At 42.2% G+C, this 20167-nt stretch overlaps 1 protein-coding gene across 2 annotated transcripts; it reads left to right on the top strand.

The window, feature by feature from the left end:
* Positions 1 to 147: 147 nt before the first annotated feature.
* Positions 148 to 18353, top strand: LOC311365494 (paraspeckle component 1-like). 2 transcript variants are annotated; one of them, XM_084485044.1, is made up of 13 exons: positions 148 to 1068; positions 1883 to 2071; positions 2182 to 2483; positions 2604 to 2699; positions 2967 to 3163; positions 3312 to 3396; positions 4375 to 4492; positions 4622 to 4670; positions 4912 to 5024; positions 17047 to 17116; positions 17290 to 17391; positions 17597 to 17764; positions 18104 to 18353. In XM_084485044.1, exons 1-10 carry the CDS (start codon positions 256 to 258, stop codon positions 17047 to 17049), a joined length of 1965 nt encoding a protein of 654 aa, XP_084341170.1. In that variant the 5' UTR covers positions 148 to 255; the 3' UTR covers positions 17050 to 17116; positions 17290 to 17391; positions 17597 to 17764; positions 18104 to 18353. The 2 variants fall into 2 exon arrangements, with proteins under 2 accessions (XP_084341170.1, XP_084341169.1); XM_084485043.1 differs by having other exon boundaries at positions 8159 to 17116.
* Positions 18354 to 20167: the final 1814 nt, after the last annotated feature.

The following is a 20167-nucleotide window of genomic DNA, read 5'->3' as shown; positions in this document are numbered from 1 at the left end:
GACTAGAAAGAGGATCGGCCTCATTCAAAGCTCCGAATCCACGCCCCTTCTCCGCCGCCGACCACTGGGAAGACGCGAGGCGGATCCTTCTGTCTGGTCCCGAAGGCAAGTCCCGTCCTTCGTTGAGCTGCGCCATTTTGTGCGAGCAGTCCACCTACGTATCTAGGTCCGAAGAGAAAGAGCGTCGACTGCCCATACGTTCTTCTTTGTATTTTGCGTTTTAATTTTAACCGTTTGATCGTCTAGACATCGACAATGTCTCGGGATAGATTTAACAGGAATAACGGCGGTGGAATGAACAATTTTCAGCCACGCAGGGGTGGCGGCCCCGGTGGTCCGATGCGAGGCGGACTGATGGGGAACCCACATTTCAGGAATCACCCTTTCGGGAACCAGAACCAGAACCGAGGCGGACACATGGGAAACAATCTCAACAAGCCGCCGAACGGTAACCAGGGACCACCGAAGCCGCAGACGCCTCAATCCACACCGGCGATCCTTCCTCCGTCACCAGGCCCTGCTCTGACAATGAAAGGCCCGATACAGCAGCAGAAGGAGCAGCAGCAGAAAGAACAACAGCTAAAGGAGCAGCAACAGAAAAACCCAACTACCCCCGTGGCCCAACCGAAAATCACGACGCCTACTCCGAACCCCACAATTACATCGACTCCACCGAAACCGAACCTCTCATCGCCTCTACCAAAACAGAATCTAGCATCGCCTCCCCCAAAACCGAATCTGGCATCGCCTCCCCCAAAACCGAATCTGGCATCGCCTCCCCCAAAACAGAATCTTGCATCGCCGCCACCAAAACCGAATTTTTCATCGCCTCCACCGAAACCGAATTTCTCATCGCCTCCACAGAACCAGGGCAACCAGGGGAACCGAAATATGAACCAGAACAATAGAAACATGAACCAACAGCACCAGAAACAGCAGATGACCAATGTAAACGGCCAGCAGCAGAGGCAGATGGGCCACCAAGGCCACAAGCAGTCTCCACAGATGAACAAACCAAGGCCCCAGCAGCAGGCCTACAGGCCAGAGGGGGGGGCAGAAGGTCCTACGGTACGTGGTGATTTTATTCTATGAAACATGAACTATATACTATAAATAATGCTTTCCTCTGATATGGCTCTTCTACGCTTACTTATTCGTGTGTGGGTTGCTTATGTATGATGCGTTCCTCACAAACGTATGTCTCTAGGCTTTCATCGGTCCGTTGTGCATTCTCACTACCAGAGTGACAATGCTGTGTTCTCTCATATGTCCAAACAAAGAACTTAACTTTAGCCCTACCAATACTGGATTTTAGCGGCCGATACCGATATTGGGAAGTAAAAGATAACAGATATCCGTTATTCAAATATAGATCGACCTTTATTCTCTCTATATTTCTCATGGTATCCTGGTTGGGGAGTGTAGATGCCCAACAACGCCACATGGTGGCATATCTTGTGACTAAAGACAAATGACCCCAAAGATACTCTCAACAATGTAATGTTTATTGAGACTACTTCTGTCTGTCCCTTTTCATATCTTTAACATACTTAGTGACCAAAGTTAAGTGAGAGTTAAGCCACTGGAGTCTACTGGAGCTACTGGATTTTGGAGTCTGATTCTGATTATTGGGGAGTAAATATAGATAGAATATGATCTGCCAACCAATATATCGGTCGGGCTCTAGTTTTGAAGTCTCTTTTGATTGTGGAAATGAAGATAAGAACCACCAGTTATATATTTTTTAATATTCTTGTGTATCATTTAACAATATATGTGAACATTCTGTCCTATCCTAAGCTGAGTGGCCATGGGTTATGGAAACTCAATTTTCTCAATTTTCGTAAATTAACGTTGACTTCCATTTTAAATCATTCTACAGGAACTCAAAGCAACTTTTTCGTTGCTTCTCAAACCCGGTGAGAAGACCTACACCCAGCGATGCCGTCTGTTTATTGGTAACCTGCCCAACGATATCAGTGACGAGGAGTTCAAGAAACTGTTTGCAAAGTATGGAGAGCCCAGCGAAGTCTTTATCAATAAGAACAAAGGCTTCGGATTCATTCGATTGGTAAGGACACTTATATTATGTTCACTTATATTCAGTTTTTTGAACAATGGTGCTAAATGTATATTGTGCAGGGTCGAATCCTAATCATCTCATTCTGGTGTCAATTGTAGGAGTCGAGAGCGCTGGCAGAGATTGCTAAAGCCGAACTGGATGACACGCCCATGAAAGGCAGGCCACTGCGTGTTCGATTCGCTACACACTCTGCGGCCCTCTCAATCAAAAACCTTTCACCCTTCGTTTCCAATGAGCTCCTGGAAGAGGCCTTCTCACAGTTTGGGATGGTAGAGAGGGCGGTGGTCATTGTTGGCGACCGTGGTAATTCCACTTGCAAGGGCCTCGTCGAGTTTGCCTCCAAGCATGCTGCTCGCAAGGCCCTTGACCGCTGCAACGAAGGAGTTTTCCTGCTCACTAGGTACGTTTTTGACCTTTGTGTATGGATATTGGTGGCCACACATTAGAATGTGTATTTAGATTGGTTCTCGTTTGTCCCACCCCATTTTCTAAGTATTAATGCTGTCTTTCGATCGCACAGTTCGCCGCGGCCAGTGGTTGTCGAGCCCCTGGAGCAGTATGATGATGAAGATGGCCTCCCAGAGAAGCTGGCCCAGAAGAACCCCAGATACCAAAAGTAAGGGATTGTAGGATTGGTGTTGACTATGACACAGATGTAGCGCCCGTCCCTAGGCCAGACAAGTGTGCCAGAGTAAATAAGACATGAGCTTGCAGATTTGTCAAGTTCCCCTCCTTGGGGACATCTGGTGCCAAACTCAACCTAGTGTAGGCAGTGGTAAGGTCTTTGAGCCTTCCCAGCTGTCCTACCTTAAGGTGTAAATGAGATGTATCGGAAAGGAAATCCAGGAAAAGTCTAATCTTTTACCACGCAATTTGTCCGCAGGGAGCGAGAGGAGCCACCCCGCTTTGCCCGGCCGGGTACCTTTGAGTTTGAGTACTCCAAGCGCTGGAAGTCCCTTGATGAGATGGAGAAGCAGCAGAGGAAGCAGGTGGAGGTGAACATGCGCGAGGCCCGCGAGAAGCTGGAGAGTGAGATGGATGATGCCTTCCATGAGCACCAGGCCACCCTCCTCCGCCAAGGTCAGTGTTGACCCAATTGTGTAACAATGATAGTACAGAAAATTCAGAAAAATTCAGAAAAATGTCCAATTCATCATTGTGCGTCCAGAAGGGGATTTCACTTTCACACAGCTGCATGGTGTTCATTGAGTGGTTCTTGTGTCTTCAGACCTGCTGAGGAGACAGGAGGAGCTGCGGCGCATGGAGGAGATGCACAGCCAGGAGATGCTCAAGAGGAAGGAGATGCAGATCAGGTGGGCATGATGTGCTTTTCATTTTGGTATCGGCTTTGAGCTTCAGTTAGGACAGTACGCAAAAGATTTTTTACAGATTCTGTATACTACATTCTTGGTTATTGTGTTTCATTCCAATATTATTCCAGTCATGGTTCCACATAGTTCCCATTTGTAATAATGGAATGCTAAATGTCTCAACCATTGATAGAACGGCGGTAACGTTAAAGGGGTAGTTCAGGATTTTGGACATCAGGTCTCATTTCCAAGTGTGTTATTTATCATTGGAGACTGTTTTCAACACTTTTAATTCAGTCCTTCTAGTTGCAGAAATCGCTGGTGCTAGGCTAGCGCAAGTTGAGGGGAACTGCTAGCCTGCCAATAAAAACAATTTTACCCACTCCCGAGCAAACCAAACCAATTTTAATGCCAGACTATCGATGTAAATGTCTGTGTTGATAGAATAGTGTTAGAAATAAACTTACTTAGTTTATAATCCCTGTAGTTGGAAGCAAGCTATGGCAGCGGTGGACTGATATTACCTGGAGTGCGCTTCTCTGTTTACCTTCTGCTGTAGTGAATTGGTTGCTACACTGGAGCAAAGTGAAATTCGGTCACTGCTGAGAAAGTAGTCCCCCAAAATGTAATGTGATCATTGCGATATAAGGATAGTTTTATATCTAATATTATTCTATCAACACAGACATTTACATCGATAGTCGGGCATTATAATTGGTTTGCATTGCGTGTACTTTGGAGTGGGTAAAACTGTTTATTATTTATTGGCATGCTAGCAGTTCCCCTCGACTTGTGCTAGCCTAGCACTAGCGATTTCTGCAACTAGAAGGACTGAATGAAAAGTGTTAAACAGTCTCCAATGATAAACAACGCACTGGCTCACTTGGAAATCCTGAACTACCCCTTTAAGCTCACTGTGGGAGTCCCATGCTGCCTGTCTAGTCATCCTCAAGGTCTTATTGATGTGGTTTCTCTGAGCAGGCAGGAGGAAGAACGTCGTCGGCGAGAGGAGGAGATGATCCATAAGAGGGAGGTGGAGGAGCAGATGAGGCGCCAGCGTGAGGAGAAGTACAGGGGCATGGGCAACTTCATGGAAAATGTGAGTCCAATACCGAACCCTAAAACATGGGATTTTGGTTTGAACTTTGAGATCAGATTATGTATTTGACTAATGGACTTTTTGTAAAAAGTATGTTTTACTTACTTTTTTTATGTTTTATTCTTGTAGAGGGATCGTGATATGAGAATGAATCAAGGTGGAGCCATGGGCCTGGCTGGTGAGTAATTACTGATCATTTTCACATGCGCCAACTTCTGAGTGAGATTAACTTTTCCGAGTCAAAGGGTTGATATATTCCATGTTGAAGTTTATGTAGAAGCTTTATTCCCTGCTGTTTATTAAGCTTATTAGGCTGTAGAGTGAAAAACAGTAAAAAAAAAAAAAAACTGCCTTCAATGTTTTCCCACTCAAATCTGTTTTTCCAAATGTGTGACATGTAGTCATGTTGTCCTTGTTAGACATGCCTTTTGGCTCTCCAAACCAGAAGTTCCCCATGGGTGGACTTGGCTTTGAGGGACAGCAGGGTGGGATGGGAGGACCCTCTCCTGGAGGCATGATGCCCAACGAAATGGTAAGGTATCCCACTCCTGGGAACATCTGTAGTTACCACTAGCACCTCTGGCTCTGTTTCCCCCTGCTGGGACAAGATGTTGGCGGAAGTTGTTGTTGTTGTTTAATTAACTTTGGAAGGCAAGCGAGGCCAGGGGCCTGCCATCTATAGGTTTTACATCCTGTGGTGGATCTGCCGACGGTTCCGGGGGAGCTCGCTCCCAGCTGTGTTGCAGACATGCTTCATGTCGCCCTGACCTTTTTTGCCTGTTTCAATGGCCAGCCAAACCCCCCTCAGTTGCTCTCATGTGAGAGCTTACTTCTTTACCGCCCAGTCAACCAACAGTCAACCTGCACTAAAACTCATAATTTCAGGGACCTTTCTCATCAGGGTGCTCTGATACAGTCTGAAGAACAGCTCTCGTAAGACCCTGGTGTCTGTGTGGTAGGCCGCTATTGCAAGTCCTGTCTTCACGGTGCGCGACAGGCACTTTATGTGACAAGAGAAAATAATGGTGCTTTATTTTGGAGGTTTTGAGGAGCTGACCAAACTGCCAAAAATGTTCACCAGATGAGCATGGCAGGGGTACTCGTTGTGTCTGTGTGAACTTTTATTAAGATTCCTAATAAAGTCAATAAGCCCCTATGTTGCTTGAAACCTGGATGGTACACGCAGGTTTGTGTAGATCTAAGCCTGTATAATATAATACATATGGTCCTTCATTCACTAGGCTTACAACTCACAGCTGCGTATGTCCCCTTGGTGTCCCGCCCACTTGACAGCCAATGCCAAGCTACACCCCTTCACACCACAGTGTGTATGACAAGTTTAGTGCTGGAACTTTTGAATCTCTATGCAAAACTGCAATTTGTGAAACATTGCTGGTATGTAGTTCACGTTCTGGAGAGGTAACGTCTTTGTGTACGTTAAAGGAGCTTTGGGAGAGAGCAATCAAGGTTTTAGTTCAGGTTGACTGTGTGCTGGTGTTTTAATGTATGAAACTGCGTTGCTGGAGTGCTGGTGTTATTTAACTGATGGGGGAGGAAAGCTGAGCCATGGTCATCCTTTTTATTTTCATGTTCACTTGCCTGTAATAATATATACTGGACCTAAGGTTATCGCTGGAGATCATATTGAGGCTCAAGACTGTACTGCTTTACATAATGGAAGGCTACATTGATGGTCTACAATTAACCTTGGATACAACAAGGATTAAGCAAAACGTTTCTTTCAGTGATTTCGGTGTTGGAAACTCATTTACATTGACTGCATTATTCATACAATATTCCAAATAAGACCATTCCTGCACATTTGACTTCACCATTTATATTTTCACTTGCATGCTTCACAGCTTAGCCATGGTATAGGCACATTGGGTTAAGCTGTTATCTCAGTCAATATTGTATATTTAAGATTTAAGTTGCAATCCTGAAGACCTTCCAACAGGTCTTTGGTAGAAGTTGGGCTAATGGTTTTCAATTTCTTTTCCTACAGCAAAAGCCCAGATTCCCTCTAAAAAAGCAACCTTAGCACAGTTATATTCTTGAACATTCCCACACATTCTGATCCCTGCATTGTTTTCTATCTATTCAGCTAGTTCATAATGGTGTCTTTAGTCCGAAACGCACCAAATCTCAAGTGTAGAGCACAAAGGAAGCTGAACTTCCCTGTCCTTGTCTTCACACCCTGGGGGTATATATCGAATCCCTCTTGGAACTGCCACTTAAAACAACAGGGCTATGGAAGTGCTCATTGATTAACATGGGAGTGGATTGAAAGCTGTTGCACTCTACGCTTGGAATTTTGTGTGCTTCAGCCTTTAAGTATTATGCCATTTTTCTTGCATATAATAAATGTTTGTCTATGCACTTCATTTACATATAGGCCCACAATTGCCCCCCCCACCACCACCACTACTACAAACCATTTTTTGAATGCTTTGCTATAAAACATGCTTGAAGTTATCAAATGGGGTGTTTTTCCATTGATAATCCTGATGGACAAATGTCTCTCCCTATTATGTCACGGCAGGGCAGATTTAGAAATGGCTTTTAACTCTTACAACTGATGGTAAAATAGGGGCCCTTTTAAGGTCTTGCTTCGGGACGTGGCAGTCTTAAATGGGTTCTCAGACCACAGTTCCCCACCAAATGCTCTTTGCATATTAGGCTGTCTGTAGCTTTCGAGCGTAGTAAAAGCCTTGTCTGACCCGTTAATTCTAGTTAGACCTCTTTTATATACTTTATTTTTACAACAAAGCAGGTGAGACTAAATCTGGATCCATTTAAACCGTTTTAGTTGACCTCTCCTTTTTAACGACTAGTCTGGATGGTTTGCAAATTATGCCCAAACAAATAACCATCATGTCTTCAAAAAAAAAAGGTTTGGCCTCAATGTCCATTTGTGTTGTTGCTGACATACTTGCGTGTTCCATCATCTCTGGGCTCAGTTACTGCTAATTATCAATTGGTTGACTTCTAGCACTGATAGAGTACTTCCATATTGATTAATCTCTGGATCTAGTCCATTCAGATGCAACATCTGGACTCAAAATTTGCAACCCTCTTGTGGGGAAGAAAAGTATTGCAAATTAAGCTATATAATTGAATTTTATGTACACATATTGGGGGGGGGGGGGGGGGGGGGGTGGAAAGGAAGTATCCATCCAAGTCGTTTTTTTTTTTTAATTGGGTAGTTCCGTCTTTTATTTTATTTTTTGGAGATGCCAGCAGTGAGCGGTAGATCCATCTGGCATGCACTGGAGTCCCACGCTAGGTAGGCATTGACTAACGAAAGCATTACCCTTTCTTCCTTCTCCGTATGTAACCTGTGGCACCTGTGGATCTCCATATTGGAACGAACGGTACCTTCGGATGTGTCATCTGCTGGTTGTGTTGCAAATCTGCTTTTGCTCATAAATCGGCCCAAAAAAAAAATCTCTACATCTCGACACATACTCACACGCATATAACATAACATAACATAACACTCTCACACACACTCACTCAAACGCACACTCACACACAAACACACACTCACTCTTAATGCTGCTACACTCCTGCCCCCGTGGACATGAACTGTGTGCTCTCACACTGAACATCACAATTTACCCCCTTCCCCTCGTTGCCTGAATACCAAACTGATTCCCCCAACAGCGCAATGAGCGCTTCCCCCAGGGAGGTCCCAGGGGGATGGGTCCTGGTAACCCTGGGTTTGGCAGGGGCCGCGAAGAGTTTGACGGACCTGCCAAGAAGCCACGCTTTTAAACGCTGGCCCTGGCAGCCATTTTGCCAGCAGCGGCCGCACTCTTTGTGTAGTTCTTCTTAGGGCAAACCTGGTTGAGTCATAAATGTTGTATTCAAGTTTCCAAGTGTTTGTGTATTTTTAGCCCCTGAGACTCAAGTCATTTTATGGCACCTAATGATATTTTTTCCTTTTATTTTATTTTTGTACTTGGAGTAGACCAGTAGGGACCATGTAACCGTGGTCCACTAATGGGTACCTAATTTGACCCATTTATCATTTATTTCCTTATACAGTTGTCTCATATTCTTTTAGTGGTCGTTATGTAACAATTGTAATTTTCTCAACTTTCTATCTATGGCTGTGTTTTTGTGCCAACCATTTGAAGTAAAAGCATGTATTACAATAAAGACAAATATTGGTTCCATCACAGGAAAAAAAGTCTTTAAAATTGTTTTCTTAAAACAAGATGAAATGTCTACACCATAAGCATCAGTTTCCAATAGTTTCAAATGCAAAAAATGCCAGATTGGTAACAAGTCTTAAGGAGAGGATAGCTTACATTTATTTCAATTATCAAAGAATTCCGACCAGGCATTGAAAAATCCAATGTCTGTTTCTTGTTGGATAACAAAGAACAGGCTTTATTGACAGTCAGTTACAGGTTCAAGCAGCTGTACTTCGTGATCTTAACTTAAGGAAAATACTTCCATTACTGTTGGCTAGCAGAAGTCTCGTAAGATCAATGCAGCTAGTCGATATGTAATGTATTTTGTAATTTTTTTTCATCTTCTATTATAAGGGCCTGTCGATACAAGACCAACCTGTTTCACAAGATTTTATGTTTTTTGCTAATATATTTGGGGTGTATCCCCTTTCAAAATAACTTTTGCATAACTTTTGCATGTCCCAAAAAATACCCCAAAATTTTTTTAGATTGTTTTGGGCCAATATTGCATTGAACATGTATTCAAAGAATAAACTATCTGTTAAGGAACACGTGTCTCTAGGAAGAAACTATTATGGCAGCCCAATGTGCTGATTATTCTGATTATTCTCACTGAAAATTGTTGCTCTAATCAAATTTCAAGTTTCTTTTGATACTCTAATTTTTCAGTTGGCAACTGCTTTATATATTTTAGAAACAAATGTCATTAGCTTACCTTGATTCATAAGACTGGAATACACCGCAAGCTGTGGCATTTCCTTTGGCAATCCAATATTTGTTAGGTCTGTTACTGAATTTATCGTTTCCACTCTGAGAAGGCAAGCTTCCCAATATGATCCATTTAGTATTCAGCTCCAGGAGTAAGCACCACAGGTGCTTATGTAATATGCTTTTACTTTACCTAAGACAAGATGGTGTTACATTTGACTCTCAAACAAACAAGGTATGCCAACAGTTACGCCCTTATCTAAAAAAATAGAATTTCATCATTGAGCCTTGAATGCTTGTTTCCAAAATGATGTCTTCTCCATCAGCAGACAAGTTTTAAGTTAAGTTCTTGGAAAATCTTAGGTCATAGCGTACAAGTAGCTATTGTGATTGTTATTTGCTCAGCATTGTGGAAGCGTTTTTTGAATTGATAACGCATCTACTATAGAGCTGATGTATGTAGATATAAAGGGCTCATTCAAAGGTTACTTCAACAGAATGGGTTATTTTCTTGGCATAATACATTAATTATTAAAACATTAAATTTCTCCCAAGTACCTTCCGTTTGATATCACTAAATGCTACCCACTGCACTTTTAAGGCAACTGGTTTGGATAATACCAGCATTTCTGATGGGAACCTGACAAATGATAAGCAAAAGTATTTCAGAAAACCAGTTGGAACTGCTTTCTAACTGGCTGCCTGCTTTGACTTTGGTGAAATATCTACTGTCCATCAGGCAAAATTTTACCTTATAGTTAAGCACTGAAACATCGCAAATAAATTATTGAAAGTAACAGCCTGTGTTGGACAGCTTTGGTTTGCCACTTCAATCTTACTTGAATATTTTTTGTTGTTGTGCTTATTCTCTTAAGCTTATGCTTTCTTTAGGTATGTGAATTGAACTCAAGTCTTGAGATTGATCCGGTTAACAGGATCTCTCAGGTTTGTGCCTTACCAATATTGGAGCATTGTGAACATGCCCAATAAACTAAGTAATTACTTAGTTTACTTAGTCTTACTTTCTTATTAATTGTTCTGTATAAATTGTTAAAAAAAAAACAAGATAATTCTTAAATACTTGATCAATTGATTGTAACATTATAAGCACTTCAGGTCAAATGATGGAGATCATAGTATTAAAATATACAATTAGGTTTGGATATTAAATATATGAATTACATTGAATACAAGCTTATTTTCTTATGTATCATTGGACTAATCGTAAATCTTACGAGTTCTAAGGATAGTTTTAAACGGAGTCTTAAGATATCGATTGGAAATATTAAATTATATATTTTTTTCATATACTCTAACCCTTAATTCTGGGCATGGTACATTTATCTATCTCATATGGATTAGTCTGTAAATAAGTTCATGAGAAAATGGAGTGCATTTTTAATAAATGTGCCATTTTAAGAACGGTATGTTGGCAAGTACTAGTTTGCTAGAGCTGAACTTTTGCTTGAAGCATCAACTATTTGCCTAAAAAGTTACTTGAACGGCACTTTCAATACAAGAGTAAAATATATATTTAGCACTAAACTGCGCTATAATCAGGATTTGAAACGATTGGAAGTTGAAGATCTTGAGTTAAATCCTGTGTGTGTGTGTGTGTGTGTGTGAGAAACCTCAGATTTGATCTCCAAGATCAAATATTACAAAACTTTCTCCTGGATAATTGTATCGTATTAAGACATTCTCCACTTACGATAAAATAGCCACCCAGAAGAACCTATTCATCGAGGAGATCAATCCTTTTAATAGAACCTAACCCAACCATGGAGGACCACAAATATTGAGGTTAAGCCAAAATTGTGATCGGAAAATTGGAAATAAATTGTGAATTTTAACATGTTATAACATGCCATGTTATGTCTGTTTTGGTGTTATTCATTCTTTCTTTTAACAGGTTTGATCATCTTTAAAGATTGGACTATGAAAAGAAAGTGAACAAAACAAGGAGTTTTAATTGCTAAGTTTAGTCCTGCCTTTTAAAAGTTGGACAATGTTATCTGCCGATAGTTTATATGGCCCATATATATTTTCGTTTTAGATAACCTTTATTTAGCACAATTTACATCAATCAAATTGACAAATATAATATATTTGTCAGTATATATCTGTATATCAATATATCTGTCTATAATATATAGACAGATATATTGGTCTGGCTCTAATTGTTACCCATTGCACAGCCCAAACCCAGAACTAGAGCTTAAAATTGTATCTTTCGACTGATGTCGTTCTTTTCTACCGTGCAACACTCAGTACGTTTACATGCACAGTTTAATCCGATTACAGCCATAGTTCGACTATGCTCCTCAATTGGACAAATGCAATTGTCCGAGTATACATGGCGGTGAGAAAATCGATTCATTGGCCCGAAGCATGTCATGCCCGGTATGATAGGTGGCGCTGTAACCTAGTGGTAGTAGAGCCACTGGCTGAACTCTTTACGTCACCATCAACAACAAACTCGGGCGTCATTCGAGAAAGATGTTTTCAGTAGACAGCTGTCAGTTCACTCCGGGTCCGGGTCATTTCTCCGACGCTCCATTGTTTCAACCTCTCGGTTGTATGCGGACTCCTCCGGACTGGAGTCTTTAAGATTCATAATATCAGAGAATATCCCTGTCAGTTCGGCCAGGACGCAATGAATAAAGATCGTAAACACATCGGAAGAAAAAACCCTGTTTTGACAGATGTACCCGAAGTTACTACTTTACAACCTCGTTGATGAGCAACATTTAGAAAAACATGTACTTTTAATTCAGCCTTGGGTGAAATTGAAGCGTAGTGTCTGTGTGCTTCCACCTGCACTGAATGCATGCCATGCGCGCTCCCGCGGCCAGGGATACGCTTCTTATAGGGGGTAACTACATTGGCACGACACCGGCTTCCTCGATCTTCTGCGCAACCTTTTTAAACAAATTACCGTTTCTTGTTTTCCGACGGCGACAACACGACTACTGTCTCCTACTTCTGGCTCACGGCCCCCGGAAAATATATCAAGCATGCGCAGAACGCAAACTCCGAAATGATGCAGGTAGAGACCAGACTAGGAACAACTTATCTAGGTGTTCTTATCCGATTTAGCTTGTCCGTTCATGTGCCGATTTTTGTGTGAAGTAGACCCGAAAGGTGTTAACATGCATTTTACAAGTCCTGTTGAGGTCTTATACGTTTAGTTACCTGATTATGACTCCATGTGTACGTGCTGACTGCCATGTGTCGTCTGGTGTGTCCCTGCCACACCAGACGCGATGTCGCTCAATTGGGCTCACCTGCCACCCCCCTGCCCTGTCTAGTTGGCTGATGGAGTATGCAACGGTTTCAATAGAAGTGCTTGAAACCAGAAAAAATTTAATTTAACCCAGCATTGCGTCGGGTCGGTCATGGCCAGCTTTACAATGAAGCTCTGCTGTCAACACATCTGACTTGGACCAAAAGCGGATCTGCTGACTTTTTCCACACAGCACTTGTTTGTGATATTGTAGTTTTGCTGTTTCAAGTCTTGATTAAAATGTTTAAATTAATTTTCCCATTTATAGAAAACGTGACAGCCCTATTTTGAAATGTTACATGGTGGTGCTGTAAAAGCCGCATGATGGCGTACTAGCGCCACTATTATATTCTAAGGGGAGAACCCTGATACGTTTTCAGATCATTTACTGGTAATAAGCCTGCGATTTACCGTGTTTCTCGTGTGCTATTTAAGGGGACTATCTGTCCTTTATCTGTTGATTTTCTCCTAATACCGAAAAATTCTCAAACCCAAATATCAGTGACCGATACATCACTTGGCCCTAATCATTTTCTGTACCTCAGCTTGACGTAAAATTTGATAATTTGAGCTGAAAAATAATGTGAAAATATTATAGTGCTTTATCTGTTTTCTTTGTATGACTGCTTGAACTTCTTCTTTCCATTGGGGTGGTGGTTGAAATTGGGGGGATATCCTTCCATGCCTGTGAACCCTTGCTGAAATGGATCTGGTCCGCTGCTATGTTGTGGTTGGGTCAGTTGTTTGGTATGGTTGTAATATTGTTTGCATTTTAGGTCTCTTCAAGCCTAGTAGCCAAGTTCTTGATATAGCCCTGGATGCTCCTCTTCCATCACCATTTGGGGTCCATGGTTTCTCGAAGGATCCAAGCTTAACATTTACATTACATTTAGGGCATTTAGCAGATGCTTTTATCCAAAGCAAATTACAACAGTTCATACACACACTAACGGCGGAGTCCACCGTGCAAGGCAACAGCTGGCTCGTCTGGAGCATTAAGGGTTAGGTGTCTTGCTCAGGCACATGAGATTCACTATTAGAGGCTATTTGTTACCAAAAGAACAAAATCTTAGCTTTAGCATACAATCAGATGCTCTCATATGTACACCACCTATTGAACAACAATATTTAGCTTAAGCGATGCTCACATGAATAGGTTACCTGTTTTAGACTGCACACCTCAGATTTATATCTCCGCACTAGAAAGTTCAGCAATAGAAGTTCTCAGTGCTGGTCCCACAATGTCCTGGTGTCAGGAATTTAGGAACTTGTTGCCTGCTATGCCATGTCTGTCCGGGAACTCTCATGTTATCTGGCTGACAGGTCTGGCTCGCCAAATTTGAGTAAGAATAAAATCAAGGTGTAGTTTTAGTCTTTTGTTCCAAACATACCAAAGAGCCAAGACGCTATGTTCATTACATGACATTTATTCAGCTTAAATCCAAAGCAATTTAGAATAACTGTATTCATCCATGAAGATACAAGAATCATGCGAGTACATCAAATAAGCCAACTGCTTCAAGTACTACATTTTAGAAACAAAATATAGATGTATATTTTTTGTTTTCAATGGATTAATTCATTGGCCAATAGATTTTAACGATTTTATTGAGTGGCAGATCTAGCACCCTGGTAGTGAGGGAGAAGGAAGCCTTTTGCATAGTGGACAGGCCGGGGTGTTATCTTTGACCATGTTCTGGATGTAATATGGTCTGAGCCTTTCGCAGCACGGTTGGTAAGTACCAGTGACTTTGTATTCGAGGAGCTGCCAGGGAAGGGTGCGGTGTAGTGTGGGAGAACTCGGGTAGGCGGAAGACCAGCTGGGCTGCTGCATTCTGGATGAGCTGCAGAAGTTGAATGGCAGACCAGACAGAAGGGAGTTGCAGTAGTCCAGACCCGAGATGACGCTAGCCTGGACCAAAACCTGCGTGGCCTTCTGGGTGAGGAAAGGACGTATCCTCCTGAAGTTGTGGAGCATGAATCTGCTGGAGCAGATTGTCGCAGCGATGGTTGCAGCAAAGGACATCTGGTAATCCAGTGTCACACCCAGGTTCAGTTTGAACCACACACAACAGTTCTGTACCACAGAGTTCTGCATATGGATAGAGAGAAGTCGTTGATGGGAGATGCCTTCCCTGAAACAAAGAGCATCCATCTCGTTCAGATTGAGCATCAAGTGGTGTTTAGAAAATCCACGAGATGTCTGCTAGACACTCCGATTTTAAACTGCCACCTGGTTTCATCTGTCATCTGCATAGCTGGTGGTAGGAAATGCCATATGAGTGAATCACAGAACCTAGTCACTTGGTATATAGAGAGAAGAGAATGGGACCCAGAACAGAACCCTGAGGGACCCCAGTTGTTAGACTACATGGTTCAGATTATTTCATGTGAGAGTTTTATCTGTTTATTTGAATGCAAGGAGGGCCGCCTCCATTGAGAGGTCTGCCTTGAATCCAGGCTGGTGATAGTTGAGTTTTTGTGGTGATACAAAGAGAGTTGGGTAAAGACGGCACACAAGTGTTTTGGGAAACAATGGAAGGAGAGAAACAAGTTAACATCAAATGGGTTTGGTGTGGGTTAATTTTTAAGGAGGGTTCACCCTCTACATTAAGATTTTTCAGATACCAACCAGAGGTATTGATGAGATTAGTAAAAAAAAAGAGGCCGGTAGCATATCACTAGAGGTGTTTTAGGGATAGGGTTGAGAAGGCAGTTGGTATGAAGTGACCAAGAGTTGAGCTCATAGGGAGAGTGCTAGAAAGAAAAAGTTAGTGATAAAGAGGTGGAGAGGACAGGTGTTGGGTGAAATGAGTAACTTATCTTTTTTAAGATGGTTTAACAAAATTCCCCTGGAGGAGTAAAATGGGGGAGCGGGGGGGGTGAAGGTGGGAAAATAAGATGGACATAACGTTTTTGGAGGGGTTGGATTAGGTAGTTCGAATTTTGATTGTAAGAAAGAGCTTTTAGCTGCAGATAAGGTGGTAGAAAAAGCGGAGCGAAGAGAATGCAAAAACGTTGTCAGGGGGCTTGGATTTGCACCTGTGGCTTGGCCCCGTCAGCACTCTGGGTCAGACAACCACAAAGATGGAGTGGTTTGCACAGGCCTGCCATTAAGTAAGTACAGAAGAGAGAATAATGTGATGATGTGAAAGACGAGTGAGAAGGAGTCAGTTGAGGGGAGAGCTGATGGGATATATGAAGCGAGAGAGGAGGGAAAGTTGCTGTGGATAGGGAAATAATATGTAGAAGCGGGAGGTTTTGACAGTTGGAGAAGGAAAAGTGAAAGTGATATAAAGAGGCAATACAGAAAGGTCGATGGCAGAGCAGTTTCTTGTGGTCGAGTTTGCCTGCTCTGTGAGTGGGGGGAGGGATAGAGAGAAGAGAACAACTACTGTGATGATAACTTCTGTCTGGATGTTGAAATCACCGAGAAGTACCAACGGGGGGCCCTCTTCAGGGATGTTCGGTAGGAGGACGTCTAATTCCCAAGGAGGACCTGGTGAGCAATAGAGATCAGCAATGTTTAATTTCACCTGGTAAGTTACAGACACGGACTGAAATTCAAAAGGCGTGGAAGGTGTAAAGGGGAAATCATTTATTAGTGGGTAATCGCAGGACACCTAAGAAACCAGCCCCATGGGGTACAGGTTTCTAAAGGGAATGCGAAGGCGGTTCTAGAAACTAGAAAACAATCAGCATCTGCTTTGCCAATGGCCAGCTGCATTTGTACTGATGCCGATTGGCTGCCTTGCTCCATCAGTGTCCCCGGCCAGCATGAAACTGGCAGGGCAGGTTTGACAGAACTAAATCTGCACATGCTTCCCTTGGACGAGTTTCCACTCAAAGTTGATCATATTCCCTTGATCCCTTGCTTCCAGAGGACACAATACAGCAGTATATATATTGAGTGAGGAAAGGCATGATATTTTATAGTATACCTATAAATACATTATTCTTCAAGGGCACACATACCTAGTTAATTACAAGATGGATGTTTTTTTATAAAACATTGCCCATACTTTAACGATGAAAGGCCAGTAAATCAATCAAAGAAAACAATTATGCAAAAAAACAAAACAATTATGCCATTCATTCGGAAATCGAAATGTCCTGCATCAAGCCAGCAGTGACTCGATGTGACTCGGAGAGTAGATATTCATGGCCCCACAGAAAACCCATGGCCCCACGTTCAGCGTGCAGTATCTGGGCATCTTCAGACATCTATCCATTATATTTATAGACCTGTCTTTTGTACCCATAACCAGCTGTGTTTGTCGTTTGGGTTCCATGTAACCTCCATCTCCAATTCCAGCACTGTTCTCCTGAATGACCTCGACTTGTCTTTTATCTTCCAGTAAAAGCCATCATCGATCATGAGACCAAGAACGGTATTCCTGTAATCGTATTATGAGCGGCTTCTCTCAGGTAAGGACATCATTGTTCATCTATTTCAGTCTTTGTTCTCATTTTAGGTGAGGAAGTCCCAAGACGGTGAATGTGATCCTGGTTTCGGCCTCCATCGTTCTCATTCTCCTCCTCTGCTGCCTTCTCCTTTCTCTCCGTCTCCCCCTCTCCCCCTCTCCTTCTGTCTCTCTCAGGGTGGAGCCCTCTCCGTGTAGACTGCCCTGACTTGTCAGCAGCAGTTGGCTGGTGCTGTGTCACTGAGCTACAGGCTACCACTCCAAAAGACCTTCCCACAGGTACCACACACCACCGCCGTTTTGTCTTTGGATGTCAGGCTATAGTATATCTTCTTCTTCTCTGTCCTCTTGTACCAAGAGTGGATTCAGACACTTTTTCCAGGTCCCATGTTGCATCCAGAACCCTCTTAAGTAAGAAGGGCACCCCTAGTGTCAGGCCGGCCCCGGCCCCTGAGACTAATGTACCCCCACCCCCACCCTGCAGGCAGCGAGCAGCAGCGGCAACAAGAACACGCCCATCCTGCAGTTCCACAAAGAGATGGACCTGATGGTGTCTGGAGCACGAACGTCCAAGAAGCTGGAGAGCATTGGGAACCACGACCAGATCTCCTTCAGAACCTACCCAGGGTTCCTCCACAGCTCCTGTCCACAGGTCTGTGTGTGTGTGGGTGTGTGGGTGGGTGGGGGCATGATGGCTCCAGCGCGTATCCTGCGTCCATTTGGGGTGTCGGTTATGCACGTCCACAAAAATTAGCCCTATGTGCAAGATGCAATATGCACATGACCAGTAATGGCAGTATGGTATGTGACGGGGTCAGTAAGCACATAGTAACCTCCTCTAGTCATGCAAATTCGAAAGTTTCTCTGGAGAGCCCTCTAGTGGAATCTTCCATTAACATTCAATGTGCATGGTTAAAAATGCAAGTGTATCTCCAGCTTAAAAGCAATAGATCAATGAATCTAAATATCTTCTCTCTCTCTTCTCTTGCAGGAGATGGCGGCTGTAAAGGATTCTTTTGAGAAGCTGTTGCCTTGAATCGCACCTCAGTACACCTGTTATGACCCCCCTACCTATACTGTCAAAAGTAACAAGATAAAAATACATTGACATTTTCATGGGGGAAGGGGGTTTAAGGAGTTAATCTTGAACAACTACGACCCTTGGACAGAAGAATATTAAAATCTAAAATAGGACAAATGTGTATTTTGATTGTGGATGAAAAATAAAAAGATGACAATTTCATTGGTTCAATTATCTTTTTTTCCTTTTTTTCCTTAATCTTTCTTGAGTTGGAATTGTATTATTTTGCATACACCTACTACGCTGGGCTTTTTGGGGCTTGTACAGAATGCATATGATCTTTTGATGGCGATACGCCACCATTTTGAGAATTCTTTGTGAAGAGAGTTGTATCCTAAATCAACGTAAATATACTGTAAACTAGGCTGATGAAAATAGGTTTTGCCACGTCTCGCATAAGAAACGAGGTGGCAGTCTGTACAAAACATCTCATGATTAATATACATAATTAATAACTAAGTGACAAATAAAAAAAATGCTAGCAACATTACATTCCTATGCTCATATGTGTGCTACTATTAGTCCAGTCATTTTACTAAAAAAAATGATTTTGTATCCCCAATATGTTCTGAGTATGTAAAAAAAAAAAAAAAAGCCCCAAAGAATTCCATTAGGGGAAAGTTTCGAAAAAGACCCAAATATAGCCTATTCATACTTTTTCTCACGTGAATAGGGTTACAATTTTACCCTTTAGATATCACCATGAAAATTACTGAGTTGATTATTTACATCAAGACAAACAAAAAATGAATTACAAGTATTTTGAAATTGTTTGTTACCATGGGCAAACGGTGCATAATCTAATTACGCATGTTACTGCATAAATGCATTACTTGCATAAATACCACAACAGATCTAAACATTGGGTATAGCATGTGAAAATGTCCTGTTGAATCTTGTTGACATATAACAGTAAAATACTTAATGTTAAGGTCTGAAAGAAACCCATTTAGGCTACCCATGAGCATTAATACATAGAGGCAGGAAGAAGTACTTTAAACCAGCCTTTATTAATTATTATGCAGTGCCTCCAGAACAACCCGCTTCAAAAACAGTTTTATTCCTATTACAATTAACATTCTGAACTCTGAACGCTGAGGATTAAGCACGGCCCTTATGTATTATGTAATATGTCTGTCTGTATATCTATGTTATATGTTTAATGTTTATTGTAATGTTGGAACCTGTACCAAGGAGCTGTACTGAAAACAAATTCCACCAGCTTGGCTTTGTGGTCATTAAAATAATCAATCAATCAATCAATGGGGTTTGGGGCTGGTTATGCTAATGGTTATGGTTATGGGACTGTTTCTGGGGGATGAGTCTGAGAGAAGAACAGGAGACAAGGGTAAGGAGAATGCAGAAGATGGTAAAAAAAAAAAGGTAGGTAAAATAAAAAGTTGCTGGATCGAACAATCTTTTTTACCTGACAGCTTAGTGACAGTTGATTGACAGTTGAGTGGACCTTGGAGCCAGTTGGTCCTCAGCAACAGAAGCGGGGAGCAAGTATGGGCCTGGTGCACTGATATCTCATTTCAAGTCAATCTATTTACACCTATTTTTGCACTGGGATTATTCATTTTCCATCCACTATTACTCTACTGCATCTCCGTACAGGATATTGTATTTTACGTTTTAGTATCTGTTTATGTATAGTGTAGGTAGGCCTACTTTATACAAGCTATTTTCTTTTGGGTGTACTGCTATTGTATTTTTATTGTAAGAAATGTAATTGTTGTATTGCGCTACTGGGTGCCTCAATTTTCTGTGCGTTCACACCAAATGCGACGGGGCGACACGACTCTATACAAAGACGCGTAGAGCTTAATTAATTGAGCTAGCTGCTATCACGTTATCAAATTTACTAACTCCACGCCCATCAATAACCAACGGCCAATGGGAAGCAGCTGGGCGGAACCTTCTATTTGGTCACCAAAGTCTAGTCCCGTTTATCACTGCCCTTCGCCATTTTGA

This window comes from Micromesistius poutassou, assembly GCF_964030765.1.
Source record: "Micromesistius poutassou genome assembly, chromosome: 20".
Taxonomy (NCBI): Eukaryota; Metazoa; Chordata; class Actinopteri; order Gadiformes; family Gadidae; genus Micromesistius; species Micromesistius poutassou.
The sequence above is the reverse complement of the archived record's forward strand: the minus strand, read 5'-3'. Positions and strand labels throughout refer to the sequence as shown.